Source organism: Adiantum capillus-veneris, chromosome 12, assembly GCF_014529385.1.
Source record: "Adiantum capillus-veneris isolate H3 chromosome 12, ASM1452938v2, whole genome shotgun sequence".
Taxonomy (NCBI): domain Eukaryota; kingdom Viridiplantae; phylum Streptophyta; class Polypodiopsida; order Polypodiales; family Pteridaceae; genus Adiantum; species Adiantum capillus-veneris.
Window position 1 is genome coordinate 44,313,920 of NC_140942.1, and position 17,268 is coordinate 44,331,187.

A 17,268-nucleotide genomic window follows, 5' to 3' on the forward strand; every position below is an offset into this window, starting at 1 on the left:
GTCAAAATGTTTGAACATGATGTCTACAAAACTGCTTTTAGAACACAAACTGGACACTATGAATTCCTTGTCATGCCATTTGGTTTGACAAATGCACCAGCTACATTCACACGCATGATGAATAGAATTTTCATTGACTGTCAAGATTTTGCGATTGTATTTTTTGATAACCTTTTGGTATTCAACAAATTTGAAGAAGAGCATAAGGAGCACTTAGCACGTGTATTTGATCTGCTTGCACAAAATCACCTGTATTTGAATCCTAAAAAGAGTTCATTCTTTCAATTTGAAATTGAAAGAATATTTGGGACACATTGTATCGGGTAAGGGAATACATGTAGACCCCAAGAAAATTGAAGCCATTCAGTCATGCTTATACCCAAAAACTTGCATGAGCTACGTTCTTTTATTGGTCTTTGTAGCTATTACAGGAAATTTGTTTGTAATTTTGCTTACAAGTCACACTATTTGACTCTCCTGTTGAAGAAAAACACACCTTATGAATGGACTGATTTACAAGAAAGCTCATTTAATGCACTTAAACATGCTTTGACTAATGCACTTGTAATGCAATTGCCTGATTTTGAAAGACCATTCTTTGTGGTAGTCATTGATGCTAGTGGAAAAGGTATCGGTGTAGTCCTTATGCAAGATAACCATCCAATTGCTTTTGAAAGCCGTAAATTCAAACCTTCTGAATCAAAGTTTAGTACTTATGATAAAGAGTTGATTGTTGTGGTACATGCATTGAAAATTGGGAAACACTATGTAATGGGTACTGATTTGATCATAAAAACTGATCAACAAAGTATCAAATATTGACTTTCTTAGTCCTTAATAGATGATAGACATATTAAGTGGGCCGCTTTTATTCAAAGTTTTCAGTCCAACATTCAATACCAACCTGGTAAAGCAAACGTTGTAGCTCATGCTTTGAGTAGAAGACCCTCACTTAATCATCTATCAACCATTACAGGAACTTCATTTGACACTATGCCTGACACTTATGCACATGATGATGACTTCAAAACGACATGGTTGCATTTTCTTGATAATTCTGTGCACACATTTCTCGAATACACTATCCAAGAAAACTTCCTTTATTTCAAACAAAAATTGTGTGTGACTAAACCTTTCTGTACATTAATTATTGAAGAATTGCACAAACCACCCTATGCTGGACATAGAGGATTTGCTGCAAGTTTTCATAATTTATGTCGTGATTTCTATTGGCCTACTATGAGAATGGATGTTAAACAATATGTTTCAACTTGTATGATTTGTCAAAAAATCAAAGCAGCTACAGGTAAGAAATTGGGACTTTTACACCCTCTCCCCATTCTTGAAAGACCTTGGAACACATTTCAATGGATTTTGTTACTGGTTTCCCACTCACAGTGCACAAACATGACATGATTTGGACTATTATCGGTCATTTTTCTAAACAAGCGTATTTCATTCCTTGTAAGAAAACACTCACAGCACATCAAGCTGCACTTTTGTTTCTTAAGACTCTTTTCCCACATCATGGTTTGCCTAAAGTGATTATTTCTTATTGAGATTCAAAATTTTGTAGTGCTTTTTGGATTATTGTGTTTGAAAATCTTGGCACTACACTTGACTTCACTTCCGCATTTCATCCTGAATCTAATGGTCAAACCGAAGTCACCAACCACACTATTATTGACTTGTTAAAGGCTTATGTTTCTTCTCAACCTAAGAAATGGGATGATTACCTACATATTCAACAATTTGCATACAACAACACCACTCACACTGCCACGGGTAAATCTCCATTTGAAGTTGTATATGGTCACTCTCTTCCTACTCCTGCTTCACATCTTTCTAATGTTGTGCCTGGCGCTGATGATTTCACTAGTGGCTTTCATGATATTTTATGCAAGTGTGCATTCTGCCATTAAACACTCACAAGAACTTTACACCAAGCATGCTAACAAGCACCACAAGGCACACCAATTCAAAGAAGGTGATCATGTTTTACTTCGCATCGAAAAACGAAGGATCAAAAGTGTTGATACCAATGTCTTTGTTAAGCTTGCTCCTTGTTTTTATTGGCCTTTTAAAATTTCAGCTGTCATTAATGATGTTTCTTTCCATTTAGACCTACCTGCACATTGGCACATTCACAATGCCTTTCACATTAGTCTTTTATGCCCATTCAGAGGACCCCTACGTACACACCACATTTATGAAGACCCACCTTCACTTGTAGACCAAGAAGAGCAACTCATCCCTGACAAAATAGTTGATCATAATACCACCACTACACGCACTAGCATGGTTTCTAACCATTACCTTTTGACTTTCAAGGGCCACCCTGAAGAGGATGCCAAATGGATGCCTGAAAAGTTTTTTCGCAACTTCCCCGATCTTCTCCACACTTTCCATCACTCATGGTTCAATTGATTTCTCTATTGAGCAACTGAGGACAATTGCTATCCCTGGTGGGAGGGATGTTACGAGGCTAGGCATCCTCCTGTTGTTGTAGTGGTTAGCTACAATTGGGATAACTGGTGTAATGGTTAATTATGTGCTGTCTATTTATTTTCTAATTGAATTGATGATGATTTTGTAGAGTGGAATGCGGGGAGTTGATGAAGAGGCGCCGGCAATTACTCTTGGCCATTTTATAATCGCACAATATTTTAGAATCTCATTTCAATAAGCCACTATGGATCTGTAAATAATTCTAGTGGGAACTCCCCTTAGAGGTCATGCAAGAACTAATGAGCTTCACTCATTTACAAAAAGTGAAGTGGTTGTAAAAGGAGGGGCCTCAATTTTTGGCACCTTAAACTCAAAAATAATATATTAAATACCAACTCACAAGAGAGGTGTCGTGGAGTTTGGGGCTAGATTTAGGCCTTTCTCTTGCAGATTCTCCTCTCTACTCTCTTATGCTATGTTCTATTTGTTGTGTACTCTCTAATCTAGTCTCCATCTCTTACACATCTCTTACACTCTCTTACAAGCATGTCTATGTCAATTCTATGTTTTGTGTGTGTGTGTGTGTGTGTGTGTGTGATTGTCTAGGTGTGTGTGTGTGTGCTTGGAAATTGGGAAAAGAGGTGAACATGTTGATGGTGATGTTTGGGAGCATGTGTTGAATAGCTTAAGCAGTCGATCTCCCCCTCTCTCCGAACAAGTCTGCACCCTCGCCACCAATTCACATTATGTAATTTGAGATCTCACCAATGTAGATCCCACAAAGGGTTGAGGAGAGTGGGCATCGTTGCTTCACACCAATGGTGCTAGTAATAGGGTCTGATATGCCTGCGGGGCATCGTAGTCTCCCCTTCACCTGCTCATATAAAGCATAAGCAACCCATATCATTTGTGAAGGTATACCCACACTCTGGAGGAACTCAAAGAGCCTCTCATGGGGAATTGTATTAAATGATTTGTGGGAGTCCACAAAGCAACAATGTAGTCTCTTCTTCCATGCTTTTGCCCCATTATGAGGCAATCAGAACAAAGATAAGATCTATAGTAGGGGAGGCTTGTCCAAAACCTTCCTGGCCGGAGGCTATGAGTACCCCTCTCTATGAATTTTGACATGAGCTTTACCTCAAGTAATGCTTTGTAAATCTTGGCCACGGTGTGTCCAATCATGATGGTCTTGTAATTCCTTGGGTCCAGGGTGTCACCAGACTTGTGGATATGCACAAGTGCATCTAGTCCACTCCTGTGGAAGATCTCCGTCATGGCCCTGCTGAAGATGTGTCCAATCAACAGGGCTATAGTTTTGGATTTGTAAATCAAATGCTCACTCTCTAGTCCTATGTGGTTAGCAGATCTTTGGTCTTTTAGTTGACGTATGGCTCGTGTAACAATATCTGTGGTAAAGAAAGTGGAGATAGTAGGTCGTGGATCGAGTGACTCAAGGATTGGAGGCTTCTCGGGGACCACTTTCTGTTGGGGTATAAAGCCCAATGTGGTCACCCAGGTAAGTGGGCGGGCCGCCAGGTATGTACACATATTCTTTTGTAAAAACCTAATAAGAACTCACTATGCTCTACACATTACAGTAGAGCGAGTTCACCATATCATCGTGCTCTTCTTCTTGCACTTCCGCTCGTACTCCTTCAACTGGTATCAGAGCTCAGATCGAGGCTCGGGGCAGCACTGCAGGAGGCTAGAGTCACCAACTCAGATTGGAGTGAAATTCGACAGGCGAAGACACGGCCCCAAATCTCGTGGGGGAGCCCTAAGAGCATGGTGTTGTCAGAATTTCATTCTGAGGTCATCTCGGCCACCGTTCGGCTTCGACAAAGGTCTGTGCAGGCCATTTTCGACTACGTGGTCTCGGCGGGTGCATATCCGACTCTGCAAATTTGGGGTTTTTGGCCTACGACTGCAGGTGCTGAGGATATTGACACTCCCAGAGTGTTGATTTGTGGCTGTCTACACATCGAAGGACGGCTCACAGTTCTTGGAGGCGTGTCACATACGACACGGGCGCATCTACACACAGACTGTAGGGGACATCCACTAGTTCATCAGGTAGCTTGTGTTTGCTGCTTGATATTCCAGATTTCATCCTGACATTGTAGGTACTTCCACATGGGATGTATTGTCAGAGATGATGTATGTCTGTTGAGGATTTGCTAGTTGTGAGTCACGCAACAAACAACCGCCGCAGCGGTTACAACATACAGTGGGAAATTTGTGGATTTATGACTTTGTGGGAAGTCTATGTACTGTTACACTTACTGCAGCCTTTGTTGAGGGTCGAGTGAGGTTTTATTGACGGGGGGGATTCTCGAATGTTGAGATCCTTTCGGTGATACAGGTCTTGGAGCGATCCCTCGAGCACCCTTAGATAGGCAGCTAGGATGTATTGACTGTGAGTTAGACAGTTGGGATTGCATCTTTGCTTTACTGCCATTGAGGCATTGTCGCAGTCTATGCTTACAGGACAGTGACATGACAGTCAGAGACAGTACAGGTGCAGGACAGGTTTACCCACAGCTTATAGTGTTAGAGAGACAATGATTTTTTGAGCTGTTTTTTGAGTACACCAGAGCCATTTTACAAAGGAGACTCTGCCAAAATTTATGCAGAATCTAAAGCTTTCTTGGTTCATTTAACAGGTTGATATTGGTTCAGAGGTCAGTTTACAGGGGAAACTCTGCCGAATTTTTCCCAGGAAAGTAAACCACTGTGAAGCGTAGCTATGGCTGGATCACAGGACACTGCTCTTTACAATATCAAGAAGCTGGATGGAACCAATTTCCCATTGTGGAAAAAGCAGATTTGGCACGTGTTGGTACAAAAGAAGCAGATAAAACCTATAAAGCTCAAGGGGATAAAACGAGAAGATATGGACGAAGATGAATGGAGCGAAATGGATGAATTGGCACTTTCTACCATTATGCTGACTTTGGCAGAAAGCGTTTACTTCAATGTAGCAGACGAGATGTCGGCTTATCAAGCATGGTTAAAGCTGAGTGATCTTTATGAGAAGCAGAGTGCAGCTTCACATGTATACTGGCTTAAGAAGCTTGTTGACTTGAAGATGAAAGAAGGGACACCTATGTCCAATCATCTGAATGAATTCAACACAATCGATAGTCAGTTGTCAGCTCAAGGTGTCAAGTTTGATGAACCTGTTAGAGCTATGTTCCTGTTGATCACATTGTCGGAAAGTTGGGACACTTTTCGCACAGCTTTGAGTAATTCTGCACCTCCAGATGGCTTGAACATAGTAGGTGTAGAAGGAAGTCTGCTTACTGAAGAAACCAATAGAAAGACGATGCACAAAGGCAAAGGAACAGCCTTAGTTGTCAGGGGAAGGACCAAAGAAAAGTACAAAGGTGGAAAGAGGAATCAGTCTCGTAGCAAGTCCCGCAGTGCTAAAGGCAAGAGTGACATAGAATGCTACCATTGTGGCAAGAAGGGTCACATGAAAAGAGACTACAGAGAATGGAAAGCAGAAAAAGGCAAAGAGAAAGCTGAAGACCATGGTGAGAAGAACAAGTCCTCAGTGAAGATTCAAGAAATAAATGTGACAAAGTTGCAGAGGATGATAGTCTAGTGTCAGGAGACATCTACTTCTTGAAGAATACAATGGACTCAGCTCTTCTTACATCATCTGATGGAAATGCATTGAGTGACTGGATTATAGACTTAGGGGCATCACTTCATGTGTCTCCAAACAAGGAGTGGTTTACCTCTTATGTGACCACTAAAGATCATGTTCGGCTAGGCAATGGGCAGACATGTGAGATCTTAGGTGTTGGAGATGTACAATTGAAGTTTCAGAATGGCTCTTCTTTCACACTGAAGAATGTGAGACATGTTCCCGCAATTACAAAGAGCTTGATCAGCACAGGTTTACTTGATGATGCTGGCTACGTCACCACTTTTGGACATAACATGTGGAAGATATCCAAGGGTTCTATGACAGTAGCACATGGAGTAAAGTCTGGAGGACTTTACATGATTTATGTATCAAATGTCTTTAAAAATGTAATCAATGTAACCGAGCAGCCGAACGTTTCTTTGTGGCATAGCCGGTTAGGACATATGTCCAAGAAGGGAATGGAAATCTTGTCTCGTTCTGGTTATTTGCCTGGCTTTTCATTTAATGATTTTGAATTCTGTGAACATTGTCTGTATGGTAAGCAAACACAACAGCGACATAAGCATAGAAGCAGTAGAAGAGATACACAGTTGGCACTTGTTCATAGTGATTTGTGTGGACCTATGCCTAACCTATCTCTAGGGGGAGCTTCTTACTTTATGAAATTTATAGATGATTACTCGAGAAAAGTATGGGTTTACTTTCTCAAGCACAAGGATGAAGCGTTTAGTGTTTTCAAAACGTTTGTGACACTTGTGGAGAATCAGAGTGGCAAGAAGCTTAAATGCTTACGCACTGACAATGGTGGAGAGTATGTTTCAAAGGCCTTTCAGGACTTTTGTGAGTCAGAAGGTATAAAACCTGAACTTATTGCTCCTTACAATCCTCCTCAAAATGGTGTTGCTGAGAGGATGAATAGGACCATACAAGAGAAGGTCAGAAGTATGTTTTCTAATGCACAGCTGCCAAATGGGTTTTGGGTTGAAGCTGTATCAACAACTGTTCATCTTGTAAATAGATCTCCTAGCAAGGTTTTGCAGAAGGATTCAGTGCCAGAGATGGTATGGTCAGGCAAAATGCCCTCATACAAGCATCTCAGAGTCTTTGGCTGTGAGGCATATACTCACGTTCCAAAGGAATTTAGGAACAAACTTGAGCCAAAGAGTAGAAAGTGCATCTTTCTAGGCTATGGTAATTCTAGTGAGATGGGGTACAGACTTTGGGATCCCGAATCCAGAAAGGTTGTCCACAGCAATGATGTTCACTTTAATGAATCCAAATATCATTCTAAACCAGAGAAAGTTGAGGAGATTAGAAGAGATGTCTTCCAAGAAGATGGACCTGCAAGTGCAAGACAAAATGCCAGGGCTCAAGAGGAGCAAGGACAGGATAGAGTGGAGCCACAGGTTGGGGCTGAGCCTGAGCCACCTATTGTGCGTAGATCTGGACGTGTCACGCGACCTCCTGATAGGTTTGTTCCATCTATGAACTATGTCATGTTGACTGATTGCAATGAGCCTTCATGTTACAAGGAAGCAGTGCAAATGAAGGACTCCGGGAATTGGCAATTGGCCATGCAGTCAGAGATGATAGCTCTGCATAAAAACCAGACATGGAAGCTAGTTAAATTACCACGGGGCAAAAAGGCTCTACCCTGTAAATGGGTTTACAGGTATAAGATCACTGCTCATGATAGGCAGCCAAAGTACAAAGCAAGGCTTGTTGCCAAGGGCTTTAAGCAAGAACAAGGCATTGAATTTGATGAAGTCTTCTCTCCGGTGGTCAAAATGACTACATTAAGATGCTTTCTTGCATTGGTTGCCATATTAGATTTGGTGTTGCACCAAATGGATGTCAAGACAGCGTTCTTGCATGGTGATTTAGATGTGGAAATTTACATGCAGCACCCAAAAGGGTTTGTTGAGACAGGCAAGGAAGATTGGGTATGCCAGTTGTTAAAGAGTCTTTATGGCTTACAACAATCACCGAGGGCATGGTACCATAAATTCCACAAGTTTATGCTTTCTCAAGGCTACAAACGTAGTGAGTTCGATCACTGTCTATATACAAAGAAGGCTAAGGATGGTAGTTGGCTGATCCTTATTTTGTATGTGGATGACATGTTGATTGCTGGCAAGCACTTGGAAGAAATTTCAGCTTTGAAGTCAAAGATGGAAAAATCGTTTGACATGAAAGACATGGGTGAGGCAAGTCATATACTTGGTATGCGCATTGAGAGAGACAGATCAAAGAAGTTGATTTGGTTATCTCAAACAGAGTATATTGACAAGGTTTTGCAAAGTTTCAATATGGAGAAGGGAAAGGCACTGAGTGTTCCATTGCCACCATATGTGAAACTTAGCAAACAAGATTGGCCTGTGTCTGAGGAAGAACAAGCTGAAATGGATAAGATTCCATATGCATCTGCAGTGGGTAGTTTGATGTATGCAATGATTGCTACTCGCCCAGACATTGCATTTGCAGTGGGAGTAGTAAGTCGATATATGTCAAACCCAGGCAAGAAACATTGGGAGGCAGTGAAAGGAATATTGAGATACCTGAAAGCTACAAAGAGTATGCGTATATGCTATGGGAGTCAGGAGCTAAGTGTAAAGGGTTTTACAGACTCAGATTATGCAGGTGACTTAGACAACCGAAGGTCTACGTCAGGGTATGTCTTTACATTGGTTGGTGGAGCAGTATCATGGCGTTCTAGATTACAAGATTGTGTTACTCAGTCTACTACAGAGGCTGAATATGTTGCAACATCAGAGGCATGCAAAGAATCAATTTGGCTTAATCGACTAGTAACAGATTTGGGAATCAAAGAAGAGATGCCTGTGTTATATTGTGATAGTCAAAGTGCTATACAATTGGCTCGCAATCCAGTTTATCACTCAAAGACAAAGCATGTGGATGTGTAGTATCATTTCATCAGGGAAATGCTTGAGGATAAGCAACTTCAGCTTGTCAAAGTTCACACCATAGAAAATCCTGCTGATCTACTTACAAAAGGACTTCCCTCAGAGAGCTTTGTGCATTTTCGCAAGCAGTTAGGTGTAGGGTAGTACATCACTTCTCTACATCTCTTGTATATTAGCTTGTATAGTAGCTTCTCTCACACTTAAAGTACCACATTGGACTTTAAGTGGGAGGTTGTTGGGGTATAAAGCCCAATGTGGTCGCCTAGGTAAGTGGGCGGGCCGCCAGGTATGTACACATATTCTTTTGTAAAAACCTAATAAGAACTCACTATGCTCTACACATTACAGTAGAGCGAGTTCACGATATCATTGTGCTCTTCTTCTTGCACTCTCTCTCGCGTCGCACTTCCGCTCGTACTCCCTTCACTTTCAAACCTCTCTGCATAATCATACCATGCCTGTGGGTCCTCAATGGGTGTGGTCAGGCGGGGCTCTCTAAGACTCCACCATGCCATCGCACTATCAATGCTCATGAATAGGCGGTAAAGCTCAAGCTCCTTTGCCTCATTGAAAGCTTGCTGCTTGTGGCATGTGAGAGTATTCATTTGTCTTATGGCCTCCTACTATGTAATCTTCCCAAGTGCTCTCAGTGCTCATAGGGTGCGGTAAAGCCCTCTGGAGTCATCATCATACCAATGAGTTCTATGGTAATGTCCCTAGGGGGAGTACGTCACCAGAGTGAGTAGTGTATGAAGAGGAGCTAAGGGCTGATGTGTGTAAGATGGATGAGATCTCAGAGGTGAATGTGGACAATGATGCAGATGGGCTAAGCTGACAGAGGCCGCATGAACATCAATTGAGTATATAGGGGATAGTTCTCGTGTGAAGTGGATCGTAGAGTGTGAGTAGGTGTAACAGGTGCATGGGAGATGGTGGCTCCAGTGAAAGAAAGAGAGAGATAGGCATGGTCGTCTTCGATGGGATGGGTGGGATGGTGAAAGAGATGAGATCTATAGCCTCCGACAATCCTCCCGTAGTGCCATAATATAATCCGATGTACTACCCCCCTTATTTGCCACTCCATGTGGCATCCATGCCATACCTTCAGATGTAGGCCAAAGTGCCCGTTATATAAGCAAGACGGTGTTGAGAGCTCAATTTGAGTAAATGGCATCCATAGGCAATGGGATGGGTGGTGTCTGTGAGACGCGAATGAGGTCCTCCTCCTCTGTAGCATGTAGTATTTCTTGGTCCTCAAAGCAAAGGTCTCACAATGGTGCACGTTTGGGCATTGAAGTCTCCCATGAAGAAAACTTCCTCGAGTGAAGAGTACTTCATAATCCCCTCCATCAAGCTATGTGGGTTGTGTGTGTGTGTGTGTGTGTGTGAGAGAGAGAGAGAGAGAGAGAGAGAGAGAGAGAGAGAGAGAGAGAGAGAGAGAGAGAGAGAGAGAGAGAGAGAGAGAGAGAGAGAGAGAGAGAGAGAGAGAGAGAGAATCTACGCTATGTGTATGTTTGTGGATGTTCTAGTGTCTATGTGTTGATGTGTAAGGAGTGTGTTTGCAAGGTTATGTTGTCAACATGGCTCTGTGTGTGTGTGGGATTCAAGCACACCCCCTACTTGAAGCAGGGCCTTTGCTTGGAGGAGCTTTGCTAAAATTCTTTTAATGTTGAACCTTATGGCTAATTGGACGGATGCACATGCATGAGGGATATCCGATGGGGTTGTGTGCATGTTGTTGCGCATAAGGTTGCGTGCATGAGAGAGAATACACGTGGGTTATAAAAGAGTGGCTTCCTCCACACACACACACACACACACACACACACACAAAGAGAGAGAGAGAGAGAGAGAGAGAGAGAGAGAGAGAGAGAGAGAGAGAGAGAGAGAGAGAGAGAGAGATAAGGTGGTATATCTATAGTTCATATAATATATAATATATACAAGTAGTACGTATTTTTTGGAAAAATGATCTAAATACCCCTGAAATTTGTGGAAATCCTAAAATACCCCTCAAATCTCAAAAATTCCTAATATACTCCTCTTATTTGGCCAAAAATTCCCAATAATATATACAAGTAGTACGTATTTTTTGGGAAAACGATCTAAATACCCCTGAAATTTGTGGAAATCCTAAAATACCCCTCAAATCTAAAAAATTCCTAATATACTCCTCATATTTGGCCAAAAATTCCCAAAATACCCCTCTTAACCTTGCAAACATCTCTAAATACAATTTTTTTGCAATTCTTCATAGAAAAATTGGCAGGATTTTAGATGGTATTGTGGGGGGCTCTTAAGATGAAATCGTTCATCAGTTTTAGACACAGATGCGGGCTCATCCGTGAATAGTTTTGTCTTAGACATTTAAAAATAGGCTCCCCTTCTCATGAAGGCTATAGGCACGGCCAATTTTGCATAAGGGGTTTAATAGGGGGAATAAATGGAGATCCAATGGTGTTTTGGGATGGGAAAAGGAAGGGGGGAGGTGACAGGTGGAACATACACAGGAGTCAGTTGCTTGCTTTCCTTGAATTTCTCGAAAAGAGATTTTGGAGATTAAAACGGAATGATATTAAGCTGGCACGCATTTTTGCTGAACACGTTCTCTCTCTCTCTCTCTCTCTCTCTCTCTCTCTCTCTCTCTCTCTCTCTCTCTCTCTCTCTCTCTCTTTGCCCTCACAATCTGACCAAAGCTCGCGCTGTCCCACACACCTGGCATCTCCATTAGGACTGCTTTCCCCTTGCTGGACCACACAATCTTGCCTTGCAGCGCTTGATGATACATCTCCTGCAACGCAATGGAGCAGGCTGCGACAGTCCAGCATGGTAGGCAAGCACGGGAGCTTTGGTTTGGGGGGCGGACAGAGAGAAAGGGAGATGTTGTCTGAGGGCAGAGATGCGCATTGATGGAAGGGGGGGAGCACACACACAAGAAGAGTCGGTCGGGGTCTCTCTCTCTCTCTCTCTCTCTCTCTCTCTCTCTCTCTCTCTCTCTCGCATTGCCATCCGGACTTGAGCAAGGCAACGACATGAGGGAGCGTATGTCGTCAGCTAAGGACTGTGGCGAGCTGAGGTTGCAACACGGGGCTGCAATGGTGGATGTGTCCATGCAGAGATAGGCTCCTCTCTCTCTCTCTCATGTGCAGGAGCAAAAGCTAGTCTCAGTCACTCACTGCAGGCAAGGCGGCAGGCATGCGGAGAAAAAGAGAGCCATTTTCTTCTCGTAGGCAGTGTTGGACGAGGTGCAGAGCAGGTCTGCATTGGTGGCAAAGCAAGCAGGCATCGAAGGGTGCAATTGCGACAAGAGAATGGAGACGTTATTGAGATGATGATGACAAGGGCTTGATCTCCGACCGAAGGTGGGTAGGCTGGAGAGCGGTTCATGCACTTGAACGCGGCCCCAAGGCCTTTTCCTTCTAGATTTGCAAGATTCGCACAGAATCTTGGTGGCTAATTAATTAATAGAACTTGAAAGTAGACCCACTAGGAGTGAGTTGCTAGAGTATGCAATAATGGGGGCAAATCCATCCCAAAATGATACAAGAGTATATTGGGAAATTTGGGAATTTCCACAAATTAGAGTAATTTTCCAATATTTTTTGGAAGGAAATATAGTTTCTTGCGCTACGACAGTCTCAAAAATAGCCACTGTTTCCAAGTTTGCCACAATTCTGCGCATTGGAGTTTTGCGGTCGCTGTGTGAAGATGGAAATCCGTGTCTGTCATCCTGGGCATGCCTACCTTTATACTAATTGTGAGGAAGGCTGTGTCGCATCATCATTATACTCATCAACAACAGCATACTTCTGCTGTGCATCGCCATCTCCAACATCATCATCTTTACCCTCACCATCATCATCTCCATGGTTACCGCCATCTTCCTCGTTGCGACCAGCATGGGATGCAAACGAGAACGCAAGAGGAGGAAGAGCTTCTTTGGGAGGACCTCTTCTCCAAGCCACTCAACTGGGTAGACTGCCGACGACGCAAGCGCACTCCTTTGCATCCAGACTTTCGGCACAAGACCTCAAAGGCCCCCCTTTGGCTCAACAGTATGTGCAAGCCCCATTGGGTCGACTCACGCCTTGCAGTGCCTGGCCCTGGCAACCCCCCTGAAGAGAATGCTGTGCGTGAATTTTGCAACAAAGGAGAGCTTGATATTGCGATGGATGCTCTGTCTCACATGGATTATGATGGTTTTATTCCGTCAGATGATCTCTACATTACCATATTGAAGGCTTGCTACAAGTGCAAAGCCTTGTCTCATGCCGCTTATATCAGCGCCCACATCTTTCGGCGAAATACAGAACTCTGTGAACCGTTGCAAGATGCCTTGATTATTGCTTTGGCTAAGTGTGGAGGGGTTTTGCATGCACGTAGTCTGCTTCATACATTACCTCACTGCAGTGTTGATTCTTGGACAGCAGTTATTGATGGCTTTGTTGAATATGGCAGAGATAGAGATGCATTGATTACATTTGGTCAGATGCATGAATTAAATTTGCAGCCAAATTCTAACACGTATGCTAGCCTCTTCAAAGCTTGCAGTAGCTTAGGCAAGCTTGAAGAGGGGAGGTGGCTGCATGCAGATGGAGAGTCGAAGGGCTTTACTTTAATGCCTGCCACTGGTACAGCACTTATGAGTATGTACAGCAAATGCGAAAGCTTTTTGGAAGCAGAAAGTGTATTCAGCATGCTGCTGCAACGTGATGTTCTTTCTTGGAATGCAATGCTCTCTGTGTATCTTGAGCATGGCATCTGGGACAAGGCATTAGTGGCATACAGACAAATGCAAGAGGAGGGTTGGACTTCAAATGCCCTTATCTACACGATTGTTCTTCAAGCTTGCGGTTTTCTTGGTGAGAAAGAAAGCCTCTTTTTTGAAAGACAACCCAACAGTGAAATGTATCTTGAAATTGGCAGAGCATTACATGCAGACATCAGGGAAAATGGTTTTGCCACAGATATTTCCCTTGGAACTGCACTTATAACCATGTATGGAAAATGCGGAAGCATCCCAGAAGCATTGAATGTTTTTCAATGTTTCTCTGAGTTTGATATTGCTCCTTGGAGGGCCATGCTCTCAGCATATGTGCAGCAAGGTCAAGGTGCTGAGGCTTTAGTTGCTTACAAGAAATTGCATGAATACTGCCTCATTCCAGATGTCCATATTTTTGTCATATCTCTTAGAGCCTGCATTATGTTGATGGAGAATGAGGAAACGACACCCATGGCCTCGCTAGAAATTGGGGAGGCATTAGGTGAAGATGCTCAATCTAATGGCTTTGCTTCAAACACGCTCATTGGAAACACCCTAGTGAGCATGTATGGAAAGTCTGGAAATATCGTGGGCACTGAGAATGTATTTGTTGGGTTACTTCAACGTGATGTGGTGTCGTGGAATGCAATGCTTTCAGCATATATCCAACATGGTCAAGTCGCCAAAGCTTTCTTGTTATACAGACAAATGGTAGTTGAAGGTGTAACTGGGGATGTGCTTTCGTACGTATTATGTTTCCAAGCATGTGGCATTCTGGCAGAGCAAGAGAATCTTGTTTGTAAACCCCAACCCAATTCAGTTTCGATTCAAGTTGGCCATGCCTTACATGCCGTTGCCCGTATAGAGACGCATTGTTCAAATCTTTTCATATGTAATGCCCTGATAAGTATGTATGGAAAGTGCGGTCGATTGGTCGAAGCAGAGAGTGTCTTTTGTTCCTCTGTTGCTGTTGATGTGGTGTCATGGAATGCAATGCTGACTGCCTACGTTGAGAATTGCGAAGGACATAAGGCACTACAACTATACACGCAAATGCGAAGAGGTCATGAGTATCCAAACAAGCTGACATATGTGATTGCACTTCAAGCATGCATTGATCTTGCCGAGCAGGAAGGAGAGTCTAATGAGGTTGTGGCTTTAGAGATGGGTCATGCATTACATACTGATAGATTGCTTGAAGGCTACTTGTCCGACGATGTTATTTGCAGTACTCTTGTAAGCTTGTATGGAAAGTGTGGAGCACTGGCTGATGCAGAAACAATGTTTAGTAGATTGATCCATCGTGATTTGAATTTGTGGAATGGAATGCTCTCATCCTACGTCGAACAGGGCCATGATGAAAAGGCTTTACACATGATTAACCAAATGGAATGCGATGGCATGCCTATCGATGAGATAACAGTGGTTTTGGCTTTGCAAGTGTGCAGTACATTAGGAAGTGTAGAAATGTGTAGGCAGATCTACTTCAAGGTTATTTCAATTGGGTTTGATTCAAGTCCAAATCCCATCAATACTCTTATTCACTCTTTTGGGCACTGCGCGAGCAGTGTAGAGGCTAAAGATGTCTTTTTTCAGTTATCTCAGCCTGATAAGGTGGCATGGAATGCATGGATTGGAAGTTATTTACAGGAAGGAGATTTTGAACGTAGCCTTTTTGTTTTCCGAATGATGCAGTTGGCAGGTATTACACCAGATGCTTTTGCATACTTGTCACTCTTATGCACATGTAGTCATGTTGGCCTTGTTGAAAGCAGTTTTGAGATTTTCGAATCCATGAGCAGAGATTTTCATTTGTCTCCTGAGGTAAAGCATTATTCTGTGATGATAGATATACTTGGACGAACAGGGAACTTCAAGAAGGTGAAACGACTTCTGTCAGCAATGCCAATGCAGGCCAATCTTCCTCTTTGGCTAAGCTTGTTGGGAGCTTGTCGAACGCATGGCAACTTGGAGCTCGCGAAAGAAGCCTTTAAGCAGGCAATGGACTTGCAACCCAGTGATCCTGCAGCTTATGTGTTGATATCAAACATTCATGCGATTGATTATTGCTCAAGAGAAACTGGATGAAGACTGACCGTTTGAGCTGCAAAAGGGGCATGTTTTGGCTTGTGATTTGAGTCACTATTGTACTTATGGTTAGGCAGGGAAGAGACCTTGAACTCTTGAAATGTGCGACCTTTTTTTTAACTTGGTTAGCCCAACACAGTTCTGCCGATTGCCAGTATCTCATTCGTGAAGAGTCCCTGCACCTCTATCATGATACCCATACTGATATTTAATTATATTTATTTAATTATATATCGTAGGTTCTTTATTATATTTTAATTAGTGGCTAGATTCCTCCCAAATCAACCCTCACTAACTCAGTTTTTCATTCACTGCGGCAAACAAAAGACCATGCATCGGATTCGATACCCCACCGTACACAGGTTCACTCCTGCAACCTCCGATTTATACCAACTGAGCTTCACCGCTTGACTGCTAACGGAGGGCGCTCAGGTTTTAAAAAAGATTATTTTTGCTGTTTGCTTCCCCTCGTCCACCTCCCGCCGCACCCTGGTCCGCCGCCTCGCACATGGCCTACTACTTCATCGTCTCTGCCTCCACCTTGTGCTTTGTCCCTCCAGGCTCCCTTCCTGCTTCGCCCGACGCTGCATCTGAAAAGGTTCGTCTGTTTTTCTCTTTTTTCGAAATCGTTAGGACAAGTCTCGACAGTACGCTTGGTTGCATATAAGATTTGATGTTTTGACTGCAGCTGGCATTGTTTGAAGCATAATGCATCCAGCCCATGCCGTGAGGTAACCTTCAGTCCTCATCAAGCATAGAAGCTTCGAGACCAGATGTCTGTTCTATGCATCAGTAACTCACGGCAGTCGAGGCAGTCTTAGAGAGAACATAAGTTCTTCAGTTCAACATTGGGAACTTTCCATATTAGGCATTTGATTGCAGAGAAGAAGATGTAGGAACAGGCTTCTGTCCAAACAATGAGCAGACCTTCGAAGATGGTGAAGATGAAGCTTGCTGTGGGATTCTTTGAACTTCATTTTTTCAAACCGAATGATAAGGCAAATCCAGAATCGTTTTTCACAATGCTGGACAGAGAGAGGTCCACGTAGAGGGATCATGATCCTTGAAAATGGTTCACCACATGCGAAGCAAAAGCGCAATCAATAACCAACGTGCAGAGGCTCTCTTAAAACGCACCAATGCCATAAGGTCAATCTTCAGTCAAACCCGTAACACAGGAAGATCAATGTTTCCACAAGGTATTACTGTGAGGTTACAAGCTGGCATTACTCATATTTGGGCACCATATGAAAGTGGATGAGAGTAGCATGACAGGAGAGAGATAAGGAGGCTCCCTTCTAGTCAGGGCTTGCTTGGGTTGCCTCATTCATAGGCAAAATTGGCATCAGTTTCGCGACAATTGTCCTCATAGTTCTTCTTGTCTTTTA

The 17,268-nt window shown here is 43.0% G+C and overlaps 1 protein-coding gene across 1 annotated transcript; it reads left to right on the plus strand.

The window, feature by feature from the left end:
• Window positions 1-12,668: 12,668 nt before the first annotated feature.
• Window positions 12,669-16,111, plus strand: LOC147445666 (pentatricopeptide repeat-containing protein At2g03380, mitochondrial-like). Its single transcript, XM_086525117.1, has one exon. The coding sequence runs from the start codon at window positions 12,767-12,769 to the stop codon at window positions 15,878-15,880; it is 3,114 nt and encodes a 1,037-aa protein (XP_086381243.1). The 5' UTR covers window positions 12,669-12,766; the 3' UTR covers window positions 15,881-16,111.
• Window positions 16,112-17,268: the final 1,157 nt, after the last annotated feature.

What these genes read in the sequence shown, in the direction of transcription:
- LOC147445666 (XM_086525117.1), top strand. Translation starts at nt 12,767, where the DNA reads ATGCCTACCTTTATACTAATTGTGAGGAAGGCTGTGTCGCATCATCAT.